Here is a 27,046-nt window from a genome sequence, read left to right on the forward strand (position 1 = left end):
ACAGAGGTCCAGCCCAAAGAGCCAACCGTGTGTTACACATCACCTTTGAAGATACGGCATTCACCCAGTCAAGACCGGCGCCTCTGCGGGAATCAGGTGAGCGTTACACCCAGATAATGCCCGGCAGCTCCACAATAAAGACATAGGCGTAATGTTCTTCTCCGTTTCTTTTCTTCCTCAGACAATGGACCTCTCATGGCTCCCAACTGCATTGGCTCTGATCCTGATTTAGTAGGACCGAATGATCCGACGGGTAAACTGGTCATTCTGGGATTGTTTCTTTCGAGCCGGCGTCTTTCTGCTTTCTGCTCGGCTAGCCTCTGGTCAATGCGGAGCACCTGATCAATCATATGTTGGAGACTCTCTGGTTCAGGGATATGGAGTAACTCGTCCTTGTACTCCTCTCTCAAGCCTCGACGAAACAGGGTCTTCTGCGTGATCTCAGGCCACTGAGAATCGGTTGCTAATAGTCTGAAGCGGTTGATATAGGTTATGATGTTGGCGCTTCCCTGTTTGAAGTCCATCAGTTGATTCTGTGCAGCAGAGGCCAGATTTGGCGTTTGGAACACCTCCAGGAATGCCTTTTCAAAGGCTGCGAAGTCATTCAAAATAGGACTGTTTGAAACCACAAAAGGAGTTACCCATGCTAAGGCATTCCCAGTTAGGTTCCCCAAGATGTACCCGATCTTGGCCTTATCATTGTTGAAATAAGTCGATCTGAAAAGAAAATGAATTTGGCAGTGGTTACAAAACTCCGACACCCGTCTAGGGTCTCCATCAAACTTGATTGGTGTTGTATGAGCCAAAGAACCCTCCGCCTGTGAAGTAATCATTGCTCCTTGGGTTATCATTTGACGTATCGTCTGATTCTCCTGATGCATGGCGGCCATCTCAGCCCTGAGTGCTTGTAACTCGTTCCGCAGGTCTTGCGAATCCTCCATCTCCATGTCTGAAGGCAGGCGTCTCAATCTGTCAAGTTGGGAAGCACGAGAGGGCTGCGTACCTGGTTTCTTGGTCTTTGATCTTGCCGAGGTCGCCAGTATGTATCCAGTCCAGTCCAGTCGAGAGCTTGTGGCACGAGAGACCAGCCTCTCCGCCACCCAAAAACTGATACTGGGAGGAGGATGGGCCGATTCCCAATGTCACGGAAAGCACTCTCCTGATTAACGTGACGAAGGGACTGTGCAAGCACAGGCAGGAGAGGCTACGGTCTTGTTGCAGATCACGGGCTGGGATGGAGTCCGTTGGAATAAAGTCCAAAGTACTTGAACTGAAGCGGAGGTCTAAGATTCCGGCGTGGCAGGTATATTCTTGGTCAACAGGAACGGATGAAGAGGGTAAGGCCGGACAGGAAAGGAAGGAACCAAGGCTGAGCAGGAGATCTAACTGAAGGAGCCCGAAAGGTTACTCTAGGGCAGCAATCGCTGGGGACCTTGGTCAGTGTATGCTGGCAGACCCAGGGAGGTCCAGGTAAAAGTATGCCGGCAGATCCTGAGTTTATTCTGGTAAGTTGCTGGCAGAGCCAGGGGAACCCAAGTATGGTAAGCTGGCAGGCCCAGGGAGAACCCAGGTAAGGTAAGCTGGCAGGCCCAGGGAGAACCCAGGTAAGGTAAGCTGGCTGGCCCAGGGAGAACCCCGGTAAGTAATGCTGGCAGGCCCAGGGAGAACCCACGTAAGGTAAACTGGCAGGCCCAGGGAGATCCCAGGTAAGATAAGCTGGCAGCCCAGGGAGAACCCAGGTAAGGTAAGCTGGCAGGCCCAGGGAGAACCCAGGTAAGGTAAGCTGGCAGGCCCAGGGAGAAATTCAGGTAAGGTAAGCTGGCAGGCCCAGGGAGAAATTCTGGTAAGATATGGCGCAGGCCCAGGGAGGAATTCAGGTAAGGTAGCAGGCAGCCCCAGGGAGGAACTCAGGTAAGGTAGACTGCAGGCCCAGGGAGGGATTCAGGTAAGGTAGCAGGCAGCCCAGAGCGGGCTCAGGTGAGTGGCAGGCAGCCCAGGTAGGAAGCTTGCAGAACGAAGCAAACCGCTTTGAGACGCGGCTTGCCTCGAACTGCGGCTCCTTTTATGGGTCGCCGGCGCCCGTGAGGCTTGGAACGCAAGCGCTTCACCTCCGGGCGCCGGCGTATCCAAAGCGAGTCCTGGAAGGCAAGCCCTTCCTAGGGCTCGAGCCCAGTCCACGGCATATGCGCGGAACCGAGACAGAGGTCTTCCACGCATGCGCCATAGCCCTCCGGCCCCGACACCCAACGCTCTCCCTCTGGCGAGCCCCCAAGCGCGGAAGCGCGGGTAGACTCACCAGGAGGTGAAGGACCCCGGTCTCCAATGTGGCGTGACAGAGATCAAGCATAGAGCAGCAGGAACGATTGCTGACCATATCAAAGATTGTGACCAGATTCAAGCATAGAACATCAGGACGCTATCTGCCTGTATGAAAGATTGCTCCCAAAATTGAACCTAGAGCAGTAGGAATGCTTGCTGACCATATCAAAGATGGTGCCTGAGATCAAGCATAGAGCAGCAGGAATGCTTGCTGACCATATCAATGGTGGTGCTTGAGATCAAGCGTAGAGCAGCAGGAATGCTTGCTGACCATATCAAAGATTGTGACCAGGTTCAAGCATAGAACAGCAGGATCGTTCTGCCTGTATGAAAGATGGCTTCCAAAATCAAACATAGAACAGCAGGTATGATTGCTGTGACCACAAAAGTGATGGATGGAAGGTTTCGAACGAATCAACCACTGGCGATTGCTTTGGGCAACCTTCCACACCTCAGTTTTTTGGCCCGTCTGCGCCATTGCAAAAGGGGTCCAGCCATGTGCAAATCAGTCAGCTGCCGCCACCAATGGTAGCAGCCCAGCCCGAACTGCTAGGCCAGGTCCCCTCTGCACAGAAAACCAAGCAACCCCAGACAAGTTTCAGCCTTGTTGGACCTCCTCAGTGAGGTGCAGCCTGGTTCCCTATGGCGCAGCAAGCAAGGGTCCCACGTCTGGGCATACCCTCTCTCACATATCAAAGATGTTATTTATATTTTCTATTTGTAATTAATTGAAGAACATGGATGTCACTTTCCATCAGAAATGACTTACAGTAACACATTTACAGATGTCAGTGGCATTCCCCAGAAGAGTGCCTGTACAATAGCACAAAGCCAGTTTGAGGGTGTGAACAAAGTGGAAAATAGGCCAGCAACAAAATAAAAACAAAAATATAAGTAACAGGTGACTTACAAAGATAACTTACCCTGGGGTGGTCAGTGCATCAAACTAAAGAGGAGTACTCTACAAATGCACATTATATTATTAAGCGACACTGGGGGGAGTGGTGGGGTCAGGTAGGGAGGAAGGTTGCAGGCTGAGCCTCCTCTTCAGCAAGTAAGTGGAGATAAAGCAGGGCTTTGAAGAGAGCAACAATTCAGTGACTAAGAAATGGATGCATTTTCTGAACGTTAAGAAGGTTAACACGAGCAGCACAGGCAGTGGAACTGATTAATTGTTCGATTGCTATCAAAGTGGTCCTCAAGACTGCGAGCCTCTGGTGAGGAAGCAAGCAGGTCAAGATGGAAGGAGATGGGAGAGGTGAGTGCCGGAATGGCCTTGAAAGATTAGAGAAAGATGACTCTTTTTCTTTTTTAGAGTTCAGCATTAGGCAGCATGAGAACCATCGAGTGGCAGACTGTGGTGAGATAGTTGGTAATCTATTCTGACGTGTCTGTGAGGGAAAGGAGAACAAGATTGGCATGTTACAGTCAAAGAGGTGATAGTGAAAGCAAAAGGACAATGGATGTCTTGCTCGGGAAGATGTATAGAGCGAGAATCGCAGAGGCCCAAGAACTGTCTCTTGCGGGACGCTGACATGGAGAGGGGTGGGATCAGAGGTTGATGAGTTCCAGGAGATCTTAAAGGATCGACCTTCCAGTTAGAAGGTGATCCACGCAAGAGGAGATTTGCAAATCCCAAGGTCTTTTTGAGTAGGGAGGAGTGGTTTACATTGTCAAAAGCAGTGGAAAAGTCCAAAGGGATGAGTATAGAAGAGAGTCTGGACTGAGCATTGGAGGGAAAGTTGGAGACGGAGTCATTCATGAGTGCAGTCTCATGGAGTGTTTACTATGGAAGCCAGATTGAAGTGGGTTTCCAAGGCCATTATCCTCCAGATATTTAGTGATCCGGTCGAAAACCAACTGGTCAAGGACCCTTGAAAAATGGGCAAGAAGGGAAGCTGAGTGATAGTTCACTGGGACATTTGAGTCCGCAGAGGGATTTCTTCAGTAGGGCTAAGACCATTGCAGATATGAAGGAGACGGTGATGAGGCCAGCCGAGAGTGAGAGAGCGAGCGAGAGGGGTTAAAGAGCTTGGAGTGATAAGGGTAATTGATTGAGACAAAGTCTTTGCCCGTTTGACGAGCGAACCAGTCTGATTTGGGAAGAGAGATAGTGGGTAGTAGAAGGGGTGGGGGAGAAGGTGTTGGGTAGAATGAGGGCAGGGGAAGGAGAGGAGGACTGTGAGAGTTTCAAAAATATTAAAGATTTTAGAGGAAAAGTAATGTGTCAAATCATGGCAGAGAGGGAGGAGGCAATGGATATTGGTTTGGGACGTGTGAGCAAAGCTGGAAGGTTGGATTCAAGTTTGCGGGGTTAATTACGAAAGGAGAAGACTAGGTTTGTGAAGTAGGAGGATTTGGTAGAGTCCAGTGCAAAGGGGAGGGCAGCATGGGAATTATTGTAGGATCTCAGCAGGGTGGGGGTCCGCGATTTGCACTGCCATCGTAGATCATGACACGTGTTTGTTTTGAGGGTCTGGATCTCAGAGCTGATGCAGGGCTGAGGACACCGACTGGAAGGTGTGCAGGTGCTCGAAGGATAGTGGTCGTCAAAGGGAGACCTAAGAGTATAGTGAAAGTCTTAAAAATCATGGTCAATGGAAGAGGCATAACCAGATGTAAAGAGTCCTGCTTGAAATTTCTCTTGGTTATTGAAGAGTTGAGAAGAGAAATAGAGGGTGGCAGAACCAAGATTTTGAGGTGAACAATGGAGTGATCAAAAGGCGAGGGGTGAAAGCAAAAGACGGGGGGGACAGTGAATTAGACGCAAGGCCATGGTTAAGAGAGTTCCCACCAGAGTGGGTAGGCTTGTTGTGGAGGGGGTAGAGGAAGTGGTTGGATAGGAGGGAACTGAATGCCAGGCTGGTGACTGCAGAGTTCTTGGAAAGGTTGAAGTCCCCCATCTTGGCAATGGGGACGTCAGTAGGTGATGACTCAATGAGAAGGTTTGGGGCAGGGTTGAAGGAGTTGAGAGTACCAGGAGGTCGACGGGCAGACAAAACAGTGAAGGGAATAGGAGGGAGGAGTTGAATAGTGGCATTATCAACAGAGGAAGAGATGATGTCAGAGGGGGGGCAGGTGGGCAATGGCCTTATTGATCTAGATTACCCATTCCAGCATAGTTTGGGAAGGGTGGGAGGAGGCAGCAGCACCCTTGTGCACAGCTGCTAGTGTAGGACAGGCATGCAGAGAGATCCAGGTTTCTGTGATGGCAAGAAGTGAACGTTTAGAGTGAGAAGGCTCAAGTGGTCCATGGTGCAGGAAGACTTGTTGCAGAGGGATTGTGCATTGCAGACGCAAATTGAAAGAGTGATGTGAGGGGGTGGGGTGAAGAAGGTGTGTTGCGTTAGGTGATGGGCGATAGGTGAGGTTGGAGATCCAGGAAGAACGGTGTCTGGTTTCAGAGGTGTGTGCATTGGAGAGATGGAAGATGGGAAGGGGTGAGAGTGAGTTAGACGTTAGACAAAGATGTGGCTGAAGGCTCCAAGAGAAGCGTAAGGACAGGGAGGAATGGGGTGAAATCAAGGGGCTCATTGGAGAGCAGAAGAAATAGGCAAATGAAGACAGTGGAAGAAGAGTGTGACCCGAGAGGGACGATGGGTGAGCGGAAAGGGAAGGGGAAAGGTTGGCTGGGAAGGAGCAAGTGTACATTTTGAGTTGGGCTAGAATGGGGCTATGGATAACCAAAAGACGGTCAACAAGCCCAAAATGGGAATGTCGGTTTGTTCTTAGAGGCAACAGCTGCCCCCGGGGGAATGCAGTGTCAATGGGTCCAAGGATCTTGGGAGGATAGCTCAGTGGCAACGTACTCGCCTTGGAAGCAAGACGACACGGAGCAACACAGGTTCGATCCTCGGGTCCGCGCTTAGAAACCTCTGGTTATTAAGCACGTTTTAAATAACCTATCATATCATTATGTGTGAAGGCAGGAGCCGGCCAAAGGGCGTACACCGCAATGTGCTGGCACGAGCTGGGGATCGGGCCCCGAGGCTCTTTCCGGCTCGAACAGGCAATTGCCATTTGCTACTTTCGCCCCTTGGCTGTAGCCTCCCCAAGCTAGATGCCCTGGGGAGATTCAATAACAAGCGAGTCCCACTGGGAGCCTCTTAGAGCGCTCATGATGGTTCCAGACTACTCTCAGGTAGTGCACAGGATGTGCTCGGAATGCAGCATAGGGCAAAACATTACCTTAAAATGAAATTCCAGTCACATGATGTGGTTGCATCACGCTTGTGGGAGCCAATCAGAGTGCTCAAGATGCCTTTCAGACTTCCAGGCAAAATGCAGGAAGAGCGGTAAGGGGATCAAGCCCAGAAGAGCAAGCATACTTACTGACCATATCAAAGATGGCTTTTTGGGCTCAAGCATTGAACATCAGGCATCCTTGCCCATATCAAAGATGGCGCCCTAGATCAAGCATAGAACGTCTGGCATGCCTACTAAATCGCAAGGGAATGGGCACAGTCTCAAGCTTAAATCACCAGTATGCCCGCTTCTCCATCTGAAGATGCCTAGGAACAACGGGAGGGTTTTAGGATTGGTGGTCTATGAGCATTCCTCAAATATTTGGGGGGTTTGGTCATTTTTTTACAACAAAAATGGGGGGTAGGGGGATCACTCGCGCACCACCTTCTATATACCAAACCCACACTTGCCATATATAGTTTTGCAGTAAAAACAATGATTAAATAAAAATGACAAACCGCTTTTTGGGCAAAGTGAGGACTACCTATGCATGGGGCAGGGCCTCTCCACATGGAAGGGTGGCCCTCAAGTGTCGCCCGAACCCTCTTTACCCCTCCATGAAGGACACCCTGGGGCAGCACGCGGCCTGTGCCCACGCACTTGCCTGAGGCGTATGTGCTGCGCGCGCGCCCCGTTTCCTCCCTGTGATGCACGTGTGCCTAGAGGCAAGAGGAGTTCCTCCATTTCCTCTCTCCCGCTCTTCCCTACGGTCACCCAGTCGGCTTCTCTCCGCCTTTAGTCGTCCCAGTCTCATACTCTCTCGCATTCCCTAGCAATGTCTCAGCCCCTCGCTCGCTCCTGCCTGCTGTCAACCACTTGCCACCTCTCACCCGCTGCCATCCTCTTTGCAATCCCGCTTTCCCATCTGCTCCCAGTTATTCTCACGCCACTCGCCCGCTATCGAAAGTCTGTCCACTCTCGCACTCTCTCACTCACGTGTGCAGGTTCCCTCTCTGGCACTCTTTCTTGTCTCCTCTCTAGTCTGCTCTTGCCTCCCTGCTTGTTCCCACACTCAGCTGCTTTCACCCTGTCGTCTTTGCTTTCCCTCTCACACACTTGTCTCATTCTTTCACCTGCTCTCAATTGCTTGCCTGCTCTCACTTGATCTCACCCACTCACTCTTACACACACTTATTTTGTCTCCTCTCACTCCCCCCTCCCGGTCTTTCACTCTTGTACTGTTACATGCTTTCTTTCACCCTCTCATTTGCTCTCACTTCTCCCTCTTGCCCACACGCCCCCTTTTCTGCACTCTCTCCCTCTTGCTCCCTCCAGTCTGCTCTCACTTTCTGATCCATTCGCAACCTCTCACCAAGTATCACCCACTCCTACACTACTCACCGCTCTCATCCCCTCGTATGCTCCCTCCGCTCCTCTGTACTCTCCTCTTCGGGACGGTCTCGCTGCTCACCCATGCTCACCCTCTTGCTTACTGTCGTCACCTTTTTCCTGCTCTCGCCCACTCTTGCCCTCTGACCTGCTGCCACTATCTAACCTGCTGCTACCCACTGGCTATTCACTCCCATTCTCTTGCTCGCTCACTCGCTCTCCCCTTCTTGCTCGCTCTCCCCTTCTTGCTCGCTCTCCCCTTCTTGCTCGCTCTCCCCTTCTTGCTTGCTCGCTCTCCCCTTCTTCCTCGCTCTCCCCTTCTTGCTCGCTCTCCCCTTCTTGCTCGCTCGCCCCTTCTTGCTCGCTCGCCCCTTCTTGCTCGCTCGCCCCTTCTTGCTCGCTCGCCCCTTCTTGCTCGCTCTCCCCTTCTTGCTCGCTCTCGCCCCCTCTCCCTCGCTATCGCCCTCTTGTTTGCCCTCTTGCCCCCTCTCCCTCCCTCTTGCCCCCTCTTGCCCCCTCTTGCCCCCTCTCGCCCCCTCTCGCCCCGTCTCGCCCCCTCTTGCCCTCGTGCTCCTTCTCAGTCCTGCTCTCAACCCTCTTCTTTGCCCTCACCCTTTTGTGCATGCTCCCTCTGGCACTTACCCTCTCGCTCCCTCACTCTCGCCCTCACTCTCTATCCCCCTGTGGCTCGGTCTCACCCTCTTACTCACTCTCACCCTCACTCTCTTTCATCCTCTCTCTGTCTCGCTCAGTGGCATGTCCAAACTCTTGACTGGAGTGGCCCAAGAGGGGCATGGACTTATGCAGGGGTAGCATGAAGTACGAGCGCGCACACACATAATTATCATAGGTTAGGATAATGGGGTGGCACCTTGGGTGGCCAATCAGATTCCAGGGGTAGCACGTGCCACCCGAGGCCACTTCCTGGACATGCTACTGCTCTTGCTCACTCTCACTTACTCTCTCACCCTCTCACTCCGTCTCACCCTCTCTCACCCACTCGCTCTCTCACCTGCTCGCTCTCACCCGTTCTCTCTCTCACTCGCATTCACCCTCTCGCCCGCTCTCACCCTGTCGCCCGCTCTCTCCCTCTCTACCAGCTGCCTTGTGAAGATCAGATCATCCTTTTGAAGGGGTGCTGCATGGAGATCATGTCTCTGCGGGCTGCAGTGCGCTACGATCCTGACAGTGAGACGCTGACACTAAGCGGGGAAATGGCGGTGAAGCGAGAGCAGCTGAAGAACGGCGGCCTGGGGGTGGTGTCGGATGCCATCTTTGACCTGGGGAAGTCGCTGTCCACTTTCAATATGGATGACACCGAAGTGGCCCTACTTCAGGCGGTGCTGCTCATGTCCTCAGGTAAGGGCCCCTCGCGTGCCCCTCCCATCTCACGCCATCTTGTGTCAAGCGGAAAACCCTTATAGAGAGTAGTGGGCCTCTCTCCTCTTGTGCGCACGTTGAGCTGGAGTAATTGAAAAGCCAGAGCTGAAGGTATGTAGCTTGCGGAGGTGTGTACTTGTGCACTTAGGCCTTGGCCTGTGTCCAAGGCTGTAGATATGCAGCAAGCTATGGCCCATTGCTGCAGGCAGAGGCATGGCTAGGGGGGGAGATTGAGGGGGCTGTAGCCCCAGGTCTTTTGGTTGTAACCCCAGATAGAAGCTCAGAGGCTGCAACCAACAGGCGAGCTAGCCCCGAGTCCAGACATTAGCGTAGCCCCGGATCTTTTCCAGACCTAGCAACACCCCTGGCTGCAGGTGCTCACAAAGGCCCTCTTCGATATGCATGGAGGAGTGTTTCCTTGAAATAGTGCATGCGCGTGTGCTCATTACTGCATGGGATCACTTGAGGGTCTCTTTGTGGCCCTATCAGCCATAATACGTGCAGGTTTTTAGGAATCCTGTGTACAATGCATTTCCACACCTGTTTGGGGCTTGAAAATTGACGTGGCAGAGAAGCTGATCACACAGTTGCACCATACAGCAAATGGGGCGAGAGCGTGGGCATCTTCGACGCCCACATTTCGCTCTTTTTGCATGTCCCTCTGCACGTTGGTCCTCTTAAGTTGAGGGGGAAGGGTGCTAGGACATAAACAGACAAAATGCTGTGTTAACACTGTATAGGCGTTCACATTTTTACCCCCCACTTTTAGGTGGCTGTACATTTGTGATAACACTATGCAGATATCACACGTATAATCACGCAGCCTTCACATCACGCAGTATTCCACAATTATGTAAAAACAGCTGGTGTTTGAAAGACCTCCTTTTTTCCATTTCTGACAGACTCATTATAAGTTTAAGCCCGAGAGCTGTACGTGTGCTATACGTTCTGGTCTAGCGCCACAGAGGTGCATTGAGTTCAAGGGCCTAAGCTATACGTGTGCCGTAGAATGCAGATTGCTCCTAGTCACTGACGGAGAGTTGGGATTCTGTTAATGGCACGGAGGCGAGTATTATGCACCACAAATTCCCCTTATTTTCTCCACAGCAGTCAAAAACAAACAACATGGCATGACTACAAATCCCATAAACTTAAAATAAACCTTACACCAATCACTATAACCCTGCACGTAGAAGTCCTTCCTCTTTGCAAACATGCAACCCTCAGCAAGGCTTGAGGAAGAAACAAGAGCAGTGCCATCATGGACGAAACACCCCAGGTCAATAGAACGACTCGGCCGAAACCAGGTAGAAAGACGTTAAGTGAAGGTTTGGGGGAGAATCAAGGGTGGGATAATACCCAACTCTGTGCCATTAATAGAATGCACCTCTCCATCACAGACCATGAGCAATGGACATTCTATGTCATGGCACGAAGGCTTCCTATTATACAAGTTCAAAGCCCCTCCAAGACGACTTGCGTAGCGCGCACAATAGGCCGGCAGTAAAAATGATAGAAGGTCCCTGCATTGGGCCAAGCTGCCGACTGAAGAGTGTCTTCCAGTCGTGCCCTGGACCAAAAAGCCTTAGAGGCCATCGTGCCCCGTGAAGAGTGAACCCCAAAGAGAGACCCGTCCACACCATCAAAGTCCATGACCCACCTACCCATCCTGCCAACGTGGGGTGAAGAAATAGGTGGAAGGGAAGAGTTGATATCTCCTTGAGGCTGAGATGTCCAGGGGCCTGACATCCTCGACCATTCCGAAGGACACCAAGCACATCAACACACATCATCCCCTTTGCTGAGAGGGCCTGCAAAGACAGTTTGCCATTCCCCCGGCCAGTCTCGAAGCAAGTACAAGACATGGTTCACACCCCGCAAAGATGAGTACCTGGACACAGAAGGGTGTCTAGTGACTCTGAGCCCTTTCAAGAGCCTGCAAATCAACGGATGCTCCTCCAGCGAGACCCGCCCACCCAAGAATGATAAGAGGAAGCAAATGAGTGTTAAGTGTTGACTGGGAGAAAAGGCAAGAGGTCCGTCAACCAGCCAAGAAGGTTGCCACCAGTACTACCCTGCATGAAAGGGATCCAGCTGCCTTGAACTACAACAGTGAACCCAGGCCTTACATGCCCCTTCATATGATCTTAGTGTGCCCCTCGAATGAGTGTGCCAGCTGACTGGAAAACACCCTCAGGGCCCAGTGTCCCCTAACCCCAACCAGGCAACCAGCTGCAGGGCAGGAACCCCTTCAATACCAGCGGGTTTGGAGCGAGGGCTGAATCCAGCACATGGTCCAGTCAAACCAGTAGAAGAACTGGAGGAGTCATGGTCCTGTGATGCAGGAGCGTTAACCCAAGGTTGACCGCGCCAAAGAGGGTTGACCAAAACAGCACCTTGCCCTGCATCTGCAAGAGCATGCGTGCAATCAGGGGGAACTGAGAGAATGCATAAGGACTCCCCTGACCCCACCTCTGGAAGAACTTGTCGGTCAATCTGGCAAACGGATCTGGATGCCAACTGACGAATCACAGAAGCTGAGCATTCAGTCGAGATGTGAAGAAGTTCAAGCTGAATGGACCCCAGTACTCCTGAAGATCCGGAAACGGTGGACCTCTGAGTCTACAGTGGCTGCACTCCAAGATGCTCCAAATAGGTTAGGCACCATAATGACTCCATCAGAGACCATAGGCCTCCAGTCAAGGTCTCTCCACAACGCACACCCCAGCTTTTTTGATTGGTGTCGGATTCTGATTGTAGACTGGGCGACAAAAGAAAAATGGCTCTGCTGTCTCATGCATCTAAGTGTCTTACCCACCAGCGCAGCTCGTCTTTTGCTGTGCCGAAGAAATCTGGCCAGGCCAGAATAGCCTAAACTTCTGTTTAGAGTCTGTATTTTCAGCCTCTGAACAGCCCTGCGATGCAGGGGGCCTGCCTGTATGTAAGAGGAGAAAAGGTGCGCTAGACGCCACACCAATATGACCCCCATGGGGAGAGCTCACCTGAGCTCCCTCTTGAGCATGCGCAGCTGCTCTGAAGGATGCTTGAGTGGCAGCCCTCGAGTCTCCCATAAACCACAGAAACTGCATGCATTGGGAGGGGACCAGGCAGCACTTCTAGAGGTTTATAACAAACCACAGAGATTGCAAACGGGAAATGGCCCTATATGCACGAGAATGCGAAATCTCTCTGGAGTGACTCATGATGTGAATATTGTCTAGATAGATCAAAGAAACAAGTTCAATGCTCCGTTGGTCCAGTTTTAAAATCACACGAGCTGCAGGTTTTGATACCTTTTATTGGACTAACTGAAAATACTATTGAGAGATTGAAACAAAGCATTATCTTACAAAGTCCCACAGACCTCTTTGTCACATGGTGCAGTGTGAAATGATTCCTAAAGAGAAAGCCACGGTCAGACCCCTTCAGAAGGTGTATCGAAAATAGGGAGGGCCGAGTCCCTGTGATCATGGGTAAAGCGCCCTCCCCGCCCCTGCAGAAGCGAAGCAATGTTACGTGAACCAACAGATTTATAGACTGCTCAGTGACGGAAGGCACACTCGCGCATGCACTAAGGTGCTTTCCTTCATTCCCTGCAGTACACCGATCAAGGAAAACACCCACCGGATCAGGAGAGCGGCTACACCGAAGGACGCCGATCTTCTGCCGCGTCTCAACACGAACGTTGCACGTTTCAGAAGTCGAACGCGGCACTCGGTGTAAAGGCTAAAAGAGCTCCTGAAGGAAAGGAGAGATCTGCATTAGTGTGCAAGCACAGACTGGGGCATGCAGGTGCTGTAGGCTTTGCTAGTAAGCCAAGCGCCACCCCGCCCTCCTACAAGCATATACTCGGCTGGGAGCAGTAAGAACAGAGAAAAGACTACTAAATGGGGGGAAGGTTTTATAGTGATTGGTTTACAGTGTAATAAGGGGTCATGGGATTGGTTGTCTTTTTATTTTTCTTACTGCTGTGGAGCAAATGAAGAGAATTTGTGATGCATAATAGGAAGCCTCCGCGCCATGCCAGAGAATAAAGGTCCAGGGCCCTATATGTGCCCCAGGAGTAAGGCCCAAAGCTGACGTGTGATGTAGGAGTAAGAACCCAGAGCTGGACATGTGTCATTACATTGTACATGTGTCATTAGAAGAAGGCCCAAAGCTGTGCATGTACCACGGGAGGAAGGCTTGGAGCTGTAAATGTGCCATTCGAGTGGGTGTGTGACTTGGCGTAAAGCCCACAGCTGTAGATGTGCCATAGGAGTACGGCCAAGACGTTTGCATATGCTATAGGAGTAAGGCCCAGAGCTATACATGATTTATTTATTTGTTTATTTGTATAGCGCACCGAACCCTTGGGTATCTGGGCACGTTTCTTACAGGTACATAGGTTTATCCATTTTCATACAATTGAGACAATACAGAATTGCATAAAGTGCATGACACATAGTACAGAGATGGGCAGTGAGGATATATGAGCCATTGGAATAAGTCCTGGAGTTATATGTGTGCCGCAGGAGGAAGGCCCAGAGCTGTTGATGTGCCATACGTTGTAGCGCAGAGCCATTTAAGCACACTAGCAGTGCGCGTCTCTTGGCTTGCAGCTTCCTAGGAGCGGCACCCTATGTGTTTTCTCTTGTCGTTTTGTGTCCCGCCAGACTCAGCTGGAACTGGGTGTTTTATCTCCCCTCAGATCGCTCGGGCCTGACCAGCATCGACAAGGTGGAGAAATGTCAGGAGACCTACCTCCTCGCCTTCGAACACTACATCAACTACCGGAAGCACCACATTCCGCACTTCTGGCCCAAGCTCTTGATGAAGGTGACGGACCTGCGCATGATCGGGGCGTGCCACGCCAGCCGCTTCCTGCACATGAAGGTGGAATGCCCCACAGAGCTCTTCCCGCCCCTCTTCCTCGAGGTGTTCGAAGACCAGGAAGTTTGAGCGATGCGGCGGAAGCAACCCAGCTAGCCCCCTGCTTGAATTTTTATTTCTTGAGGGGGGGTCCTTTTTTGTTTTTATTTAAAGACAAAAGTGAGACTCTTGAAGACATAAGACTTTCTGCAGAATTGCTGATGATCCCCGCCAACCCCTCCCCCATGTTTCCCGGTACCGCAAAGCCAGCAGAAGGCAACAGGTGGGGGGACGCTCTCCACTAAGGCACGACGTTTAGATAATCTGGGAAGGAGGCGAAGGGAGTGTCCCTTTAAAAAAAACATGGGGCTTAGAGCATGCAGCTCCTTGTCAATGTCGCCTTCCACAGCAGAACGGCCATCTTTGATTAATCATGGGTGCTCCCACTCACTGCAAAGTGAGGCCAGAGGAGAGAGATGCAGTTAACATATTTTTAGGCAAGAAACCAAGAAGCTCACAATTTAACTGAGAAAAGAGATGATCATATAATGAAACATTTATTTTTATGGTAATGGGTGTGTCTTGGTAAGTGGTGATTAATCATCATATTTTCTTACCTAAATAATATAAACACTACAGATATCCCAGCAGTGCATCCATTAGAGCGTCTGGAAATGCCCCCAACACAAGATGGCTGTCGCAGTACTCTGCCTGTCTAGTCCCTTTTTTGTTTCAGTTCGTGAATCCTTTCCTTGCCTATGTGATAGGTCATCATTTGCAGCAGGCAACATGGCTGCTCACGTTCACGTAACAGAACGAACTAGTTTTTTTTTCATGTCTTTTTAACTGGTTTTGTATTTTTATTGTTTAGTTTGGGAAACAAAGTTGCCCATACACCTCCCATATTTTATTTTTACTCATAAAAACAAAAAGGAAAAAAAATCAACAAAATAGGATCGACTTCCTGTCCCAGAACCCATGCCTGGCCTCACTGAAGCATAGCTTCTGCTGTCAAAAAAGGTTCATAGGAATGAGAACCCCCCCCACCCTGAATCCTGCGCACTGTCTGCGCCAAACATCTATGCACCACGACAATCAATTTGAACTTCTTATTCGCTGTGTGAGGCACCCAAAAGCAGGAGGATTTAAATTGAAAGCACTTTTGTTCAAAGCCACTAAGTAAGCCCCTTGGAACACTTCCTTCCCCAGGGCATAGCCACGAAACGGAGAAAGGAAGCAGAATGTATTACTAGGGGCCGTAACACATGTCAGTGGACCCGAATTTGACCTCCTTAGACCGCCACAGTCACAAAACATTTCCCCACCCCAAACCTGTGCGGGCTCCATCATGCCACTAGCCGACTCCATGGAGGGACAGAAAGCATCGTTCACTGGAGAGGCAGATTACACTGTGGGGCAGGCAAGCCACATTATGGAACAGAAAGGACAGAAAATCTACTAAACGGGCGCGCTACATTTTAGGGCAAGCATGCTTCCATTACAGGACAGACTGGTACCACTGGGGAAGGCAGTTTCCTTTCTGGGTTGGGCAGGCAAGCTCCATTGTAGGACAGGGACGCTGCAGTAGGCAGGACATTCCACACCCTTTCCTTGGTGGGCAGGCCCTGTAAGCGGCTATGCAGGCTCGCTTCGATAGGGCCTTGGAGGGAAGATATTTAGTCGATCTGCGCTCCCAAACCCTGACTAACCACCATTAAATGGGTGGGATTTTGCTTTCATCACAGTCCTTGGTAGTAGGCAAGGGTCAGGGGGCATTAGAATACAAAAGACATCGGGGGTCATTACGAGCTGGGGGGGTATTCTAGTGGTACATCTGCTGGAATACCGCCCAACAGAATTACTGTTGCCGCCACTTGATCTGGAGGTATTACCGTACCATAGGACTCAATGGGGCATTTTCTGAGGAATTACAACAGTGATTCTGCGGCGGTAATTCAACCAAAAATGGTCAGAAAGTCTGCAGATTTACCTCCAGCTCATAGCTGGAGGTGAATCCTCCATCTGCGATGAGTTAATGTGCCGGTATATGGTAATACCACTGCACTTAACCTGCACCGCCCACCGGGTAATGACCCCATAGACACTTGAATGCCCCTTTCAATGAATGTTGCACTAGTTTGAGATGAAGCTCCCTAGGCCTCCTGAGTCACACATTTCTGATACATGTGGAACACAGCTTAGGAAACACAGATGAGTTGGGTGACTGCATCACGGACACCAATGCCATCCTCTAATTGGCTACTGGGCGTTGGTCGCTCTGCTGCTCTCTCCTGGACCTTAGCCCATGCCATGCTTTGTCTGCTGGGTGTCACTGCCTACTGCACCAGTGTCTGCCTTACCCTGCCAGCACTTCACCCCATGTCATACTGTGATTCGACACAAGATGTCACTGCTGCTTCATAGTATGTCTGCTCACCCCAGTACCGTAGCCAATGTCATAATATGACTGACCACTTGGTGTCATTGCTGCACCAGATTCTGCTTGGAGCCTCAACTAGTGCTGTGGACACAAAGGGACGGCTACTCAAAGACTTGCTCTGGAGCAAATAAGGAAAAAAACATCTCAGATTTGCACCTACCACCATATAACTGATTGTTAAAGCCTAAAACTGGTGCAGATCTGGTTACTTAACACAAAACAGGTTACATCCTTTTTTTTGTTTAGACGTCAGCATACCTTCTGTTACATTTTATTAATTTTTATTTAATTCATCATAATATATCGTGCTTAATGCCGAACTGCTCCAGCTTCTAAGCGCTGGACCAGGTACTGAATGCATGTTGCACCACATAGTCTTGTCCCCAAGGCGAGTGTGTTACCCCAGAGCTACCCCCCATCCTAATATAATTAAAGAAGTCAACATTTAATGATTCTAACAAGATACATCTCTGTGAAATACAGTAATATATATATTTATTAATCCATTTACAGCATGCACAAAAACATTAAGATACATCAAAAGATACTCATTAAATCCACTGCTCCAGTAATTGCAAAATATGGCTGTTTTGCCAACATGTGCTTCTAGTTGTCTGATTGCTTTTGAGCAATTCTTCAGGGCGAATCTTCGCTCATAGAGGAAGCGGCCTTTCGTGGTTTGCACATCTAAGAGTACGTGCTGTACAGAAGAGAAGAGATTAAATGATTGCCTCTGAACAGTAATCGATTCATTCAGGCACAGGTGTGCATGCCAAGACGCTGCAGTCCTTATTCCTTAACGCCTGCCTCTCCTGCTTTGAAGGATTTATTTCCCTTGCAAGATATGCTATGATAGGTTATTTAGAACGCACTTAATACCCAGAGTGCGGACCCGGGGATCGTACCTGTTGCTCCGTGTGCTCTTGCTTCCAAGGTGAGCACGTTGCCCCTGAGCTATCATCCCGAGAGGGCCAAGTAGTCTTCTCTAAGAGTCTGCCTAACACTGCATTTTCAAGACGTGTTCAGACTTCAGAGGCATCGTATGGGGGGCTATAGCCCTGGGTCTTTTGGTTGTAGCCCCGGATAGAAGCTCAGCGACTACAACCAAAAAGCTAGCTAGCCCCGAGTCCCGGCAGTCCCGATATTAGCATAGCCCCGGATCTTTTCCAGACCTAGCAACACCCCTGGTTCAGAGAATTTTTTTTAATCTTCCTGCTTCACTGTTCTGTGGGACAACGCACAAAATGACGCGTTGCATGCAGGGATTTCCAAATGATGAATAATTAACGCCGAGAATAGAGCAGCTACTCGTTAACAGCGTGACCATCCAGTACTTGACTACCATTCTCCTTCCACGTGGTCGACACAGTCCTCCCTTCGTCTGAGACCGGTGACTTTCTGTGCGTCGGCTCCGGAAGCGGAAGGTGGTGCCCGAATGCTCTCCATCCTTAAAAAGGAGTGTCTCTACTCCAGCGGGGCACTGATGTTAAATGGACCCCCCGCCTCTCTGAAATATCACAGCGGTCCTTTACTGCGATTTGCTGTTCAATATACCCTCACAATCATGGCGGCTGCACCAATGAGCATTGCCTATAGAGAGATGGCGCCGGTTAGATTGTGCAACCACCCGGCGCTATACATCTTTATTCCAAATGGTTACAAATGTATAATATATAAATATATTGTTTGTTAAAAAAAGACTAGTTGACACACCTTCAAAAATATCATGGATAACATCCTAATTTTATTATGCTAAAAAAGTGCATTACCAATGATCTTGCTCTACTCAACCATTCTCTATAAAATACAAATTAATTGCTCCCAGTAATTAATCAATTTGCAAAATACAGAGTGCATGATAATACACTAATTTCATCCATTGTCCCAGCATATGTTTCTCATTTTCCTATAAACAGTTGATCAAGGTGAACACTCACGTGTTCATTAAAAAAAAAGAAAAAAAACATGCAACCTGTTTGTAATAAAGTGTGGCTGCAGACTCTCGAGTGGGCACCTTCCCCAAGAACAGGTCATTTAGCTGTGTTCGTTCTCGCAGAGCGGCGCCTCTTTTTTTGGCTGTTTGTGATAAAGGCCTAGCTCTGGGAGGTTGCACATTCGAATCTGTTGCACATCTAGACGCGCTGGGAACATCTCTCTCCAATGCCCTTCAGCGAATCTTTGTAGATCGCGTTTGCACTTCGGGGTTTGCGCCAGTTCATCGGCTTTGTGAAACAGGTTCCTGATAACCAATCTGAATCGGAGCTGCTTATCGGCATGTCCTCATTTGCTCCAGGGTTAACCCTTGCGAATCAGCCCCAAAGTGCCTCTGCAGCACATTGCTCTGTGTGTCCTGCACCTCAGCTGATGCCATTCTCACATTGGCCACTAGGCGTCGCTGCTGCACTACTGTGTCTGCCTATCCTGCAAGACCATTTTCATTGAAGACAGTTAGGTCTATTTCTGCATCGCTGTGTGCCCCCTCTTGGTCAACTACATGGTGTGCAGCCTCCTCCAGTCAAGACTTCTTTATGCGTTTATGGGGCTTAGGCCCCTCCTTGATGGGCAATGTGACACTGGCTGCAGGGGACAGTGCACTTTCTAATAGGAATCCAATGGAAAGGAGGGACCCTCTCTTTCTTTGGGGATTTTGAAGGCCAAAGAGACTCTACTTAGGGCAGATCCCATGTGTCCGACCCTACAACCCCAACTGAGATTTGCACAGTAACCCCCGCAGTGCTGCCACTGAGGGAAGGCTATTCACATTGGCTTTGTGTTAGCCTCAAGCACCTTCTCTCTCCCTCGCCCCCCAACCCCCACGCGCACAAGCTCTGCAAAGCACGATGGGACGCAGTCTCCATTAAGCAGCAGACCTTGGGGAGGGAGGGCTCCTCCAGCGATGCAATAACTGGGGGTCAACATATCACGCCTGAGAAGGGCGAAAGAACCGCAGCGGCCTGTCCTTCGGAGGAGACGTTAAACCAAGTCCCGTCCGTGCGTCTGGACGTTAAAGATCCCAGGAAGCTTTTCAGAAAAGGCTGGGGGCCTTAACCCCAGTATCCTGGCTAAAGAACTGCCCCCTCCCCCCAAACATTGTTAGCACTTTGCTCCTGCAATCACCAAATATTTGCTCCCCTGGTTCCTACCAGCAGGGGGCTGCACTTCTCCTTGCACGAGCAGAATAATTGTCTACCCTTGATCCAGTTTGTACCAAAAACCCCTTTTATTCACCGAGCCCGGCGTCTACTGGGCCAGCGAAGGCTTTCTTGAACCGGCAGTTTGATAAGTTCCCACTGGTGCAAAAGCTGACACATGTAAGGCGCAATGGCAGGTCACGCCGCAGCAGAGAGAAGCGGCCTGAGCAGGAGGGGTGCAGATTATGTGTGGGTGCAGCATGAGGGTGTTTGGGTTAAGAAGACCTAGTAGATCTGGCTTGCTAGTCTTGGGGTTCTGAACACCTTTTAGATCTCAAGTAAGGTGCACAGATTGGTATGCCCGCCCTAGAAGGGGGTACTCCCAGCAGCGGCCTCGCATCTCGGCCGGCTACTCCGAGGAATACACTTTGTAGATGTGGCTAGTGGGGCGAGTGGGGGATGAGACTCGGGGCAGCTCTTGGTAATGAACAGTCGGGTGGTCACCAGGCTCGGTACTCCCCCGTAGACCTCATCTGGGGACCCCACCTTCAGGGATAGACCTGGTAGGTGTGACTTGGAACCCTCCCAGGGATCTTCGTTCTTGCGGGAGGAACGTGTGTTCATGCCGGAAGTGCTTCCCAAGTCACCGGCTCTAGATGAGACTCTCCAGTCCTGTCCACGTGGCCGTGCCCTGATACATCCTCTCAGAGACCCTCCCTACTGGCGCGAGTTTGGGTGCAGCAGTGAGACCCTCCCCGCTCCACCCAAGAAATTCCACCCAGCATCACCAGCCCAAACTAAAAGTGACCAGCAGTGTCAAGTGCTCCACCTTTCCTGCTTCCCAAACCCGCACAGCCCATTGGCTGCCGGCATTCGGAGGTCCAATCTTCTCAAGGAAGCCATGACTTCACAGGCCAGACCTGGGACAGGAACACGTACCACTTCCCTGCCCCCCCCTTCGCTGTCCTCCGCTTCACATGGGAATCTCTTTCCAGTCACTATACCCACGTACCTCAAGGAAGGAGAGTGGCGGAAGCTAAATAAATATAAAACAACGCGTACATTCAGAGTAGAATTTAAACACACAGAATCCCCACCAGGGTGGGGAGATTGGGATTGCGTGCGGGAATGGGGTGTGGGTCACCCCTCTTGGAAAGTCTGCACTGTGTCTTACAGAATCCAAGCCATTGTTCAGTTCCGGAGCTTTTTAAGGATCTGGATTTTATTTTTTCTACCAACCCTTGACCTCTGCCCCCTGTTACCCGCGGACTTTCAATCATACTGATTGGACAACATCCCTATGGATTTTCAATTCCCCCCTGACCTTTGCCCCTCTCGTAGACACTCTGTGTGTACATATGACCTTACACCCCTAGCTCCCTAACCTCTGCCTCTTCCCCCATAGCATCTTCTCCTTCCTGACCTCTGCTGCTCCACCTTGACATCTCCTCCTTCCTGACCTCTGACCCTTCCTCACATCCTCTCCTTGCTTGTCATCTGTGCTCCTACCTTGAACTTTACCCCTCCCCTCAATCTCTGCTTCCCTATGGTCTCTCCTTGCCTCGGATATCTGGCCCTTTCCTTGACCTCTGCCCCGCCTATGAACTGCCTATACAACCCTCATCACTGACCCCCCCCATTCAATTTCTCTGCAGCACCCTGCCTCTCCCCATGCAACCTCTCCACGCACCCCTGGTCTCTGCCTCTATTCACACTGACTCCTGCCCTCGCCCTTACCTTTTCATCCTTGTGCAGCCTCTCGGGGCACAACTTGCCCCATGCCCCCTTCCCTGGCGCCTTCTTTGATCCTCTCCCTCGCCTCTTCTCCCTGCACTTCCTTTGTTGTTCGCTAGCCACGTGACCTCTCCTTGCACCTCATGACCTTTAGCCTTGCGGGTGTTTTACTTATTAGAGCTGCTGGCCAGAATCCCCAGAGTATTTTCTTTAAGGAGTTCCACTATCACCTCCTCCTTCCTGAGCCCTGCCCCCACCACCCCTTATTTCCTCAATCAGAATGTTTATTGCCACCCGCTCCCTTCCCCCAGCACCGCTCAGAGTTTCCACTCCCTCCCTTTTCCGAGACTGCCTTTGGACTTTCTCTTTGGCGCACCCCTCACTCAAGGAATCTTTCGGGGAACATGGTGACCCTTCCATGGAGACAGTTCATGGGTCTGTGGGAACGTCCTCACTGTCAACTACGTGGGGGCTTCTATCGACTGCAGCTCTCTGAATCAAGCGCACACACCCCCCACCCCCTCCTCCCTGGAGGATCAGAAGATGCCAACCTTCTCAATTGCAAACCACAAGTGGATTCTGGTGCCTGCGGCTTTTCGGTGGTCTCGCCTCTACACCACAGCCGCCAACAGAAAGAGGTGCTAGGGAGGGCGGGTGCTTGTGGGGGCTCCGGGTCCATCTGGGGAGTCCTGACTCCCAACTCTCAGGCCTGGCATGAGCAGGGAGGCATGTCCCTTCCTTCACATCCCCTCCTTTTCCCTATTTCTATTTCCCCCGAGGGGAACCAACTGAGGAAAGCGGAAAAACAGGCAAACGAGAACAAAAAAAGATTAAAAGGAGACAACCTCAAAAGCGGCAAAGACGCTGAGGGCGCTTGTGTTTCATCTGCCAATGAACTCTGAACTACTGCAGCTCCTTTCACTTTTGCACTTAGCAGGGGATGCAGCCTTCTGCCGCCACTGCCGGACTTGCCCAAGGCACAGCCTATATCCACTGCTGCAGGATTTGACCAGGGTGCATCTTGGTCTTGCGTCCCCCATCACCTGGATCTGCTCTACCCGGCCTCTCAACTTCTGCAATATCCATCCGATGCAGCCTGAATCCACCTCCGCAAGGTTTGCTCAGGGCGCGCGGCCTGTATCAGCTGCTGCAGGAGTTACTCAGGGCATGCAGCCTGGATACGCACAGGTCGCGCAGCCTCTATCTGTGGCTGCAGGATCCACTGACGGCGCAGCCTGCCTCCACCACAGCTAGATCTGTTCAGTGTGCACAGCACATATCTGCAGCTGGAGAAGCTTCTCAGGGTGTGGCCTGTGTCCGCTGCTGCGGTATCTGCTCAGGATGTGTCCTGTATCAGCCGCTGCAGGATTTGCTCAGGAGACGCAGCCTGTAACCGCTGTTGCAGGATGAATCCTGGGTGCAGCCATGGGTTCACCCCATTGTTGAAGGATCGGGCGCAGTCTTGGCTCCACACCCTGTTTCTGCCAGGTGCACTAAGAACATACATCAATGAGTCTGTCTCTTTCTGCACAGGATATGTTGTGGTGGCCTGTTGTGTCTGCGGCAAATGTGTTCTAGTGTTTTTTTTTCGAATTCTCTTTCCCAAATGTTTTTTCTGTATTTCGCAGAGGGAAATGACAGGGGAGGGGGCAAAATGGGAGTGAACTAATGCTTACCTCAGTAGGATGCAATGGGAGAGGGCCTGGGGGTGATTGGGAGGGGCGCTATCCTTTGCTGTTGTTGAAAGAGGATGTTATTTGAATGTATTGCTCGTCCAAGACACCCCCACCCCTCTGCCCCCCACCACCACACACATATGCACCTGCTCTTGGAATGGGATACATCTCTCACTAAGCTATGCTTTTATTTTTGTTTTGTTTTATTTTCTGTGTATTTTTTTAAAAAACAAAAGAAACAACTTTTACGGGTTACTAAAATGTATATTTTTTTGTTTAATGTTGGTAAAAGTGGGTTCCTCCTGGCGCAAAGGATGTGCTCGGAGGAGAATGTACTGACACAAAGTGTGCTCAAGCAGGAATATCCTAAGGCAGGGGCTGTAACCTGCGGTTTGGCCTCTGACTCCCATGATCCCTCGCCATTGACTATGCTGGCTAGGGCTGATGGCAGTTGTAGTCCAAAGCAAACGTGGCAGACCTCTCTCTTGTGGTAATGTATGCAGGCACCGAAAAGTCCTGCCGTAATGTGTGTGGGAATAGAAATGCTCTTTTTTGCGTCTGTCGGGATTGTAATGCCTTGGCACTGTGGGTGCTGCGTGGGAATGCAGTGAGGCGATGGGTGCTTGATTAAGAATAGCCTGGTACCAATCTTACTGGGTTGAAATGGCCTGACCTGTTTTCTAAGGTGACAGTGCCCTGGCACGGGTGTTTTGGGGTGCAAATGCCCTGGCAGTGCACGTGCGGGCCCGTATACCCTGGCACATGGTGTGCAGGAATGGGTGTCTTGGGCAACAAGTCAATCTGGGGCGCAAATGGCATAGTACAAGAAGTTCAGGGGCAAGTATTCCTCTTGCACAAGGTATGCAAGGGGCAGCTAGGCCCTGGCACAAGGGGTGCTGAGCTATGAATGTCATGAGTAAGACGGGTACTGGTCCGAGTTTGAGGACCTCATCAGCAGTAGAGGGGGGGCGGGGTAGTGTAGGGTGGGTGTTGCGATTATCAAGAGGGGGGGAGATTGTAGTTGGGCACTTTAAAGTCACAGCACTACCAATGTCCCTCAAGATGCCATTGTGCCTGTTTCTTGTCTCTTCATGACTCTGGGTCGAATTTCTCATTCTCTGCCATGTCCCTGGCTGTTTTACTGGTTCTAGGGGCCCGTCTTTTCGCAGACTAGTCCTCCCTCTCTTTCGCTTGTCCCTGGTTCAGGCACCTATCTTATTCTGAGTTTCCATACTCTCTCTCTCGCCTCTCGTTCTCATATTCATTATTATCCTGTTTCCAAACTCTCCCCCAAACCCACACTCACATTTCTCTTATTTCTGGCCTTTTCCTGTTTCCAGACTCCCTCACTTCTATTATTCCTCCTCGCCCTGTGTGTCCAGAACACCCTACAACCCTTCTATCTTATTCCTTTTTCTCCTCGATGATTTTGACTCGCTCCATCTATTCTCCTCCCTGGCCTAGTCTCTGTCTCACTGGATTCTCAGGTTCATGGTCCCCTATATTTCTCTTTTTCCTGTTTCTCCCCACAGGTTTTGATTCGCTCCCTCATGTGCTGGTCGTCGGTGTCACCCAGTGGCTATTGTGTGCCATTACATATGTATCTTGACCGGGCACATTCCTAATTTCTGCCCCTCTCCCACCACCATTTCTCTTATTCCAGGTTCTCGTCCCCAATAACTCATCCTCTCTCACTTGGTCCAGGCAAGCTGTCCTGCTGTGTTCTAGTGTTCCTGGCGATCCTCTGTCTCCTGAAACTCTCCCTCACACTGTTTCTCTGGGCCTTGCTTCTAGTTTCTGTTTGCAGACTCTCTGCCCTGTCTCCTACTTCTGTTCTCTCCTCTAGATCTTTTTTTTCCTGATTATCATGCCTTCTGTCTGCAGCTCGTATCCTCCCCCTGTTTTGTTTCTTTATTCTTCTGTACTATGCCTGCTTCTCTTGCTTGTTTGATTTTCTTATTTGTTCTGTTGCTGTTCACTTTTTCTTTCAGGATCTCCTCTTTTAGTTTGCTGCTCATTTCCTAAACCTCCTGCCCCCTTTATTCTGCACACTGCCCATCCCACCCACTGGCTGCTGTCCTCCACCTGACTCTGTAGACCAGAGGCCTACACCAGCGGCTTTCCAGATGGGTTGTACTAAGACTTCCATCATCCCACGCCATATGGCTGATGGGAGTTGAAGTCCATAACATCTGACGAGCCGATGGTTGCAGACCCCTGTTTGTAGACCACATATCTCTGCTTAACTATCTCTCTGCTTCATTCTTCAGTTGTACAGTCTTCTATGGTGTCCTCAGTGGGTGCCTGTACCCCTACCTCTGTGAGCTCGTTTTGTAACCAGACCCTCTCTTTAGTTTTGTGTCCAGAACATTTGATTTGTTTTTTTATATTGTATAATTGTGTATTTTACAAAAGCCATGGCGACTTTGGTCGCACCTGCGCCTTCCCCTCAAGCCCCCTGAAAAAAGTTCATGTGGTTTTCTTACATTAAAATCTGCCCTCGGTGCTAATTAAAGACTTTTGCCGGGTCTAGGCACATTTGGTCCACATTTGTTTTCTGTTTCGAGGTCGTCATGCGCTGGTCTTTGGGGTCGCCCAGTGGCAGTGCTGCGCCATTACACATGTATGTTGCCTATTTTTAGAGGGACGTTGGGCACATCTTTAACATAAACAAGCCTCTGGCGTCTCCTCCAAAATGGAGAATGAGGAGAAGCCGAACAGAAGCATCAAGGGGGAGGTGAACAAAAAAACAGAGCCATTTTTCCATGAAAAACAATGTGAACTGTGTGTAGTTGATGTTCAGGAAAATGAATCGCGGGCACTCACGGGATTTTAATGTTTTTATAATGGATTGTGAATCTACACATGTGGTCAGAAGGTGTGAACGAAACGGGACGCTGTCATTTTTTCCTTCATGCTACTTGTAAACGTTAAGTTACCTGTTTTATTTTTCTACAAATCAGCAGCAGTGCACACACAAAATGAGTTGGACATTGAGCCAGACGGAAGCTTTGATGACATGCCCCCAGATTTTCAGTTTTCTGTCATACTACCAATATGAAATATATGGTTTACATTCGCAAAACCCCGCCTTCCTCAGCCTCGCCCCACATTCACAGCTGAGGGTAAACTATGGACGTGCTGCTCTGCTTTTTCTAATGGGAACATTGGAACACTAGCCTAAAAGCCCGAAGAGAACGCGGGTGTGTGGTCTGAATCGGAGCGCTCTGCTCATGTATTCCACAGCCATGTATACATACAAAACAAAGAAAAGAGTTTCACAGACACGAAAAGTGGACCCAATGCGAGATGATGTGAGGGACGACCCATGCCACAGTCGGATGACGATTCAGTGTTAGGTGTTTGGGTGAAACAGCTGCTCTCAGGCAAAAGGGAAGCCATTGTTGCTGCCAGTTTTCGACCACAAACCGTTTTGAAAAACTGCATTTTCATCTTGTGCTGAATGAGGCAAAAGTGTCGTTTAGCCCTTCCCATGTCAGGTTTGTTGTGGACTGTCGTTTTCGCAATGGATGCATTTTTGTCATTTTCTGTATGTGGCGTCTACACATCTGTGTTATCAGCTATGCGATATTTCTGTTTGTGAGGGGCGCTGAGGATGGCTGAGTGGTGAGGGCATGGTCTCTTATAAACCATATGATACTCAGATTTTATCAATTATGTTGGGGGGGGGAAACAGGCTAAAAACCTCCTTAAGACAACGGAAGTAGGTTCAGTTCTGGTTACTGTGTGCAGATCTTTGCAAGGTTTGACTCTGGGGGGGTGTAGATGTATGAAAGGCTAGCGAGTCTTTTTTTTTTGTTTGCAGTCCTACCTCAAGGACCAAACCAGGCCACTATATTCCAAGAGCAGACTGGCCCACAGGGACATCTGGCGAATTAACGGCAGGGCCATGCCTCAAACAAGCTTGCCACCCCAGCCCC

The 27,046-nt window shown here is 50.3% G+C and overlaps 1 protein-coding gene across 2 annotated transcripts in view; it reads left to right on the top strand.

Moving 5' to 3' along the window:
* THRA (thyroid hormone receptor alpha) overlaps positions 1 to 25,641 on the top strand; it is a 946,869-nt gene extending 921,228 nt beyond the window's left edge. For both annotated transcript variants that reach the window (XM_069634782.1, XM_069634783.1), the window contains exons 9-10: positions 8,994 to 9,252; positions 13,964 to 25,641. In XM_069634782.1, the coding sequence (XP_069490883.1) occupies positions 8,994 to 9,252; positions 13,964 to 14,214 (510 nt within the window). In that variant the 3' untranslated portion in view covers positions 14,215 to 25,641. The remainder of the gene's footprint in view (positions 1 to 8,993; positions 9,253 to 13,963) is intronic.
* Positions 25,642 to 27,046: the final 1,405 nt, after the last annotated feature.

Source organism: Ambystoma mexicanum, chromosome 13 (genome assembly GCF_040938575.1).
Source record: "Ambystoma mexicanum isolate Mex_15411 chromosome 13, UKY_AmexF1_1, whole genome shotgun sequence".
NCBI classification, from domain to species: Eukaryota; Metazoa; Chordata; class Amphibia; order Caudata; family Ambystomatidae; genus Ambystoma; species Ambystoma mexicanum.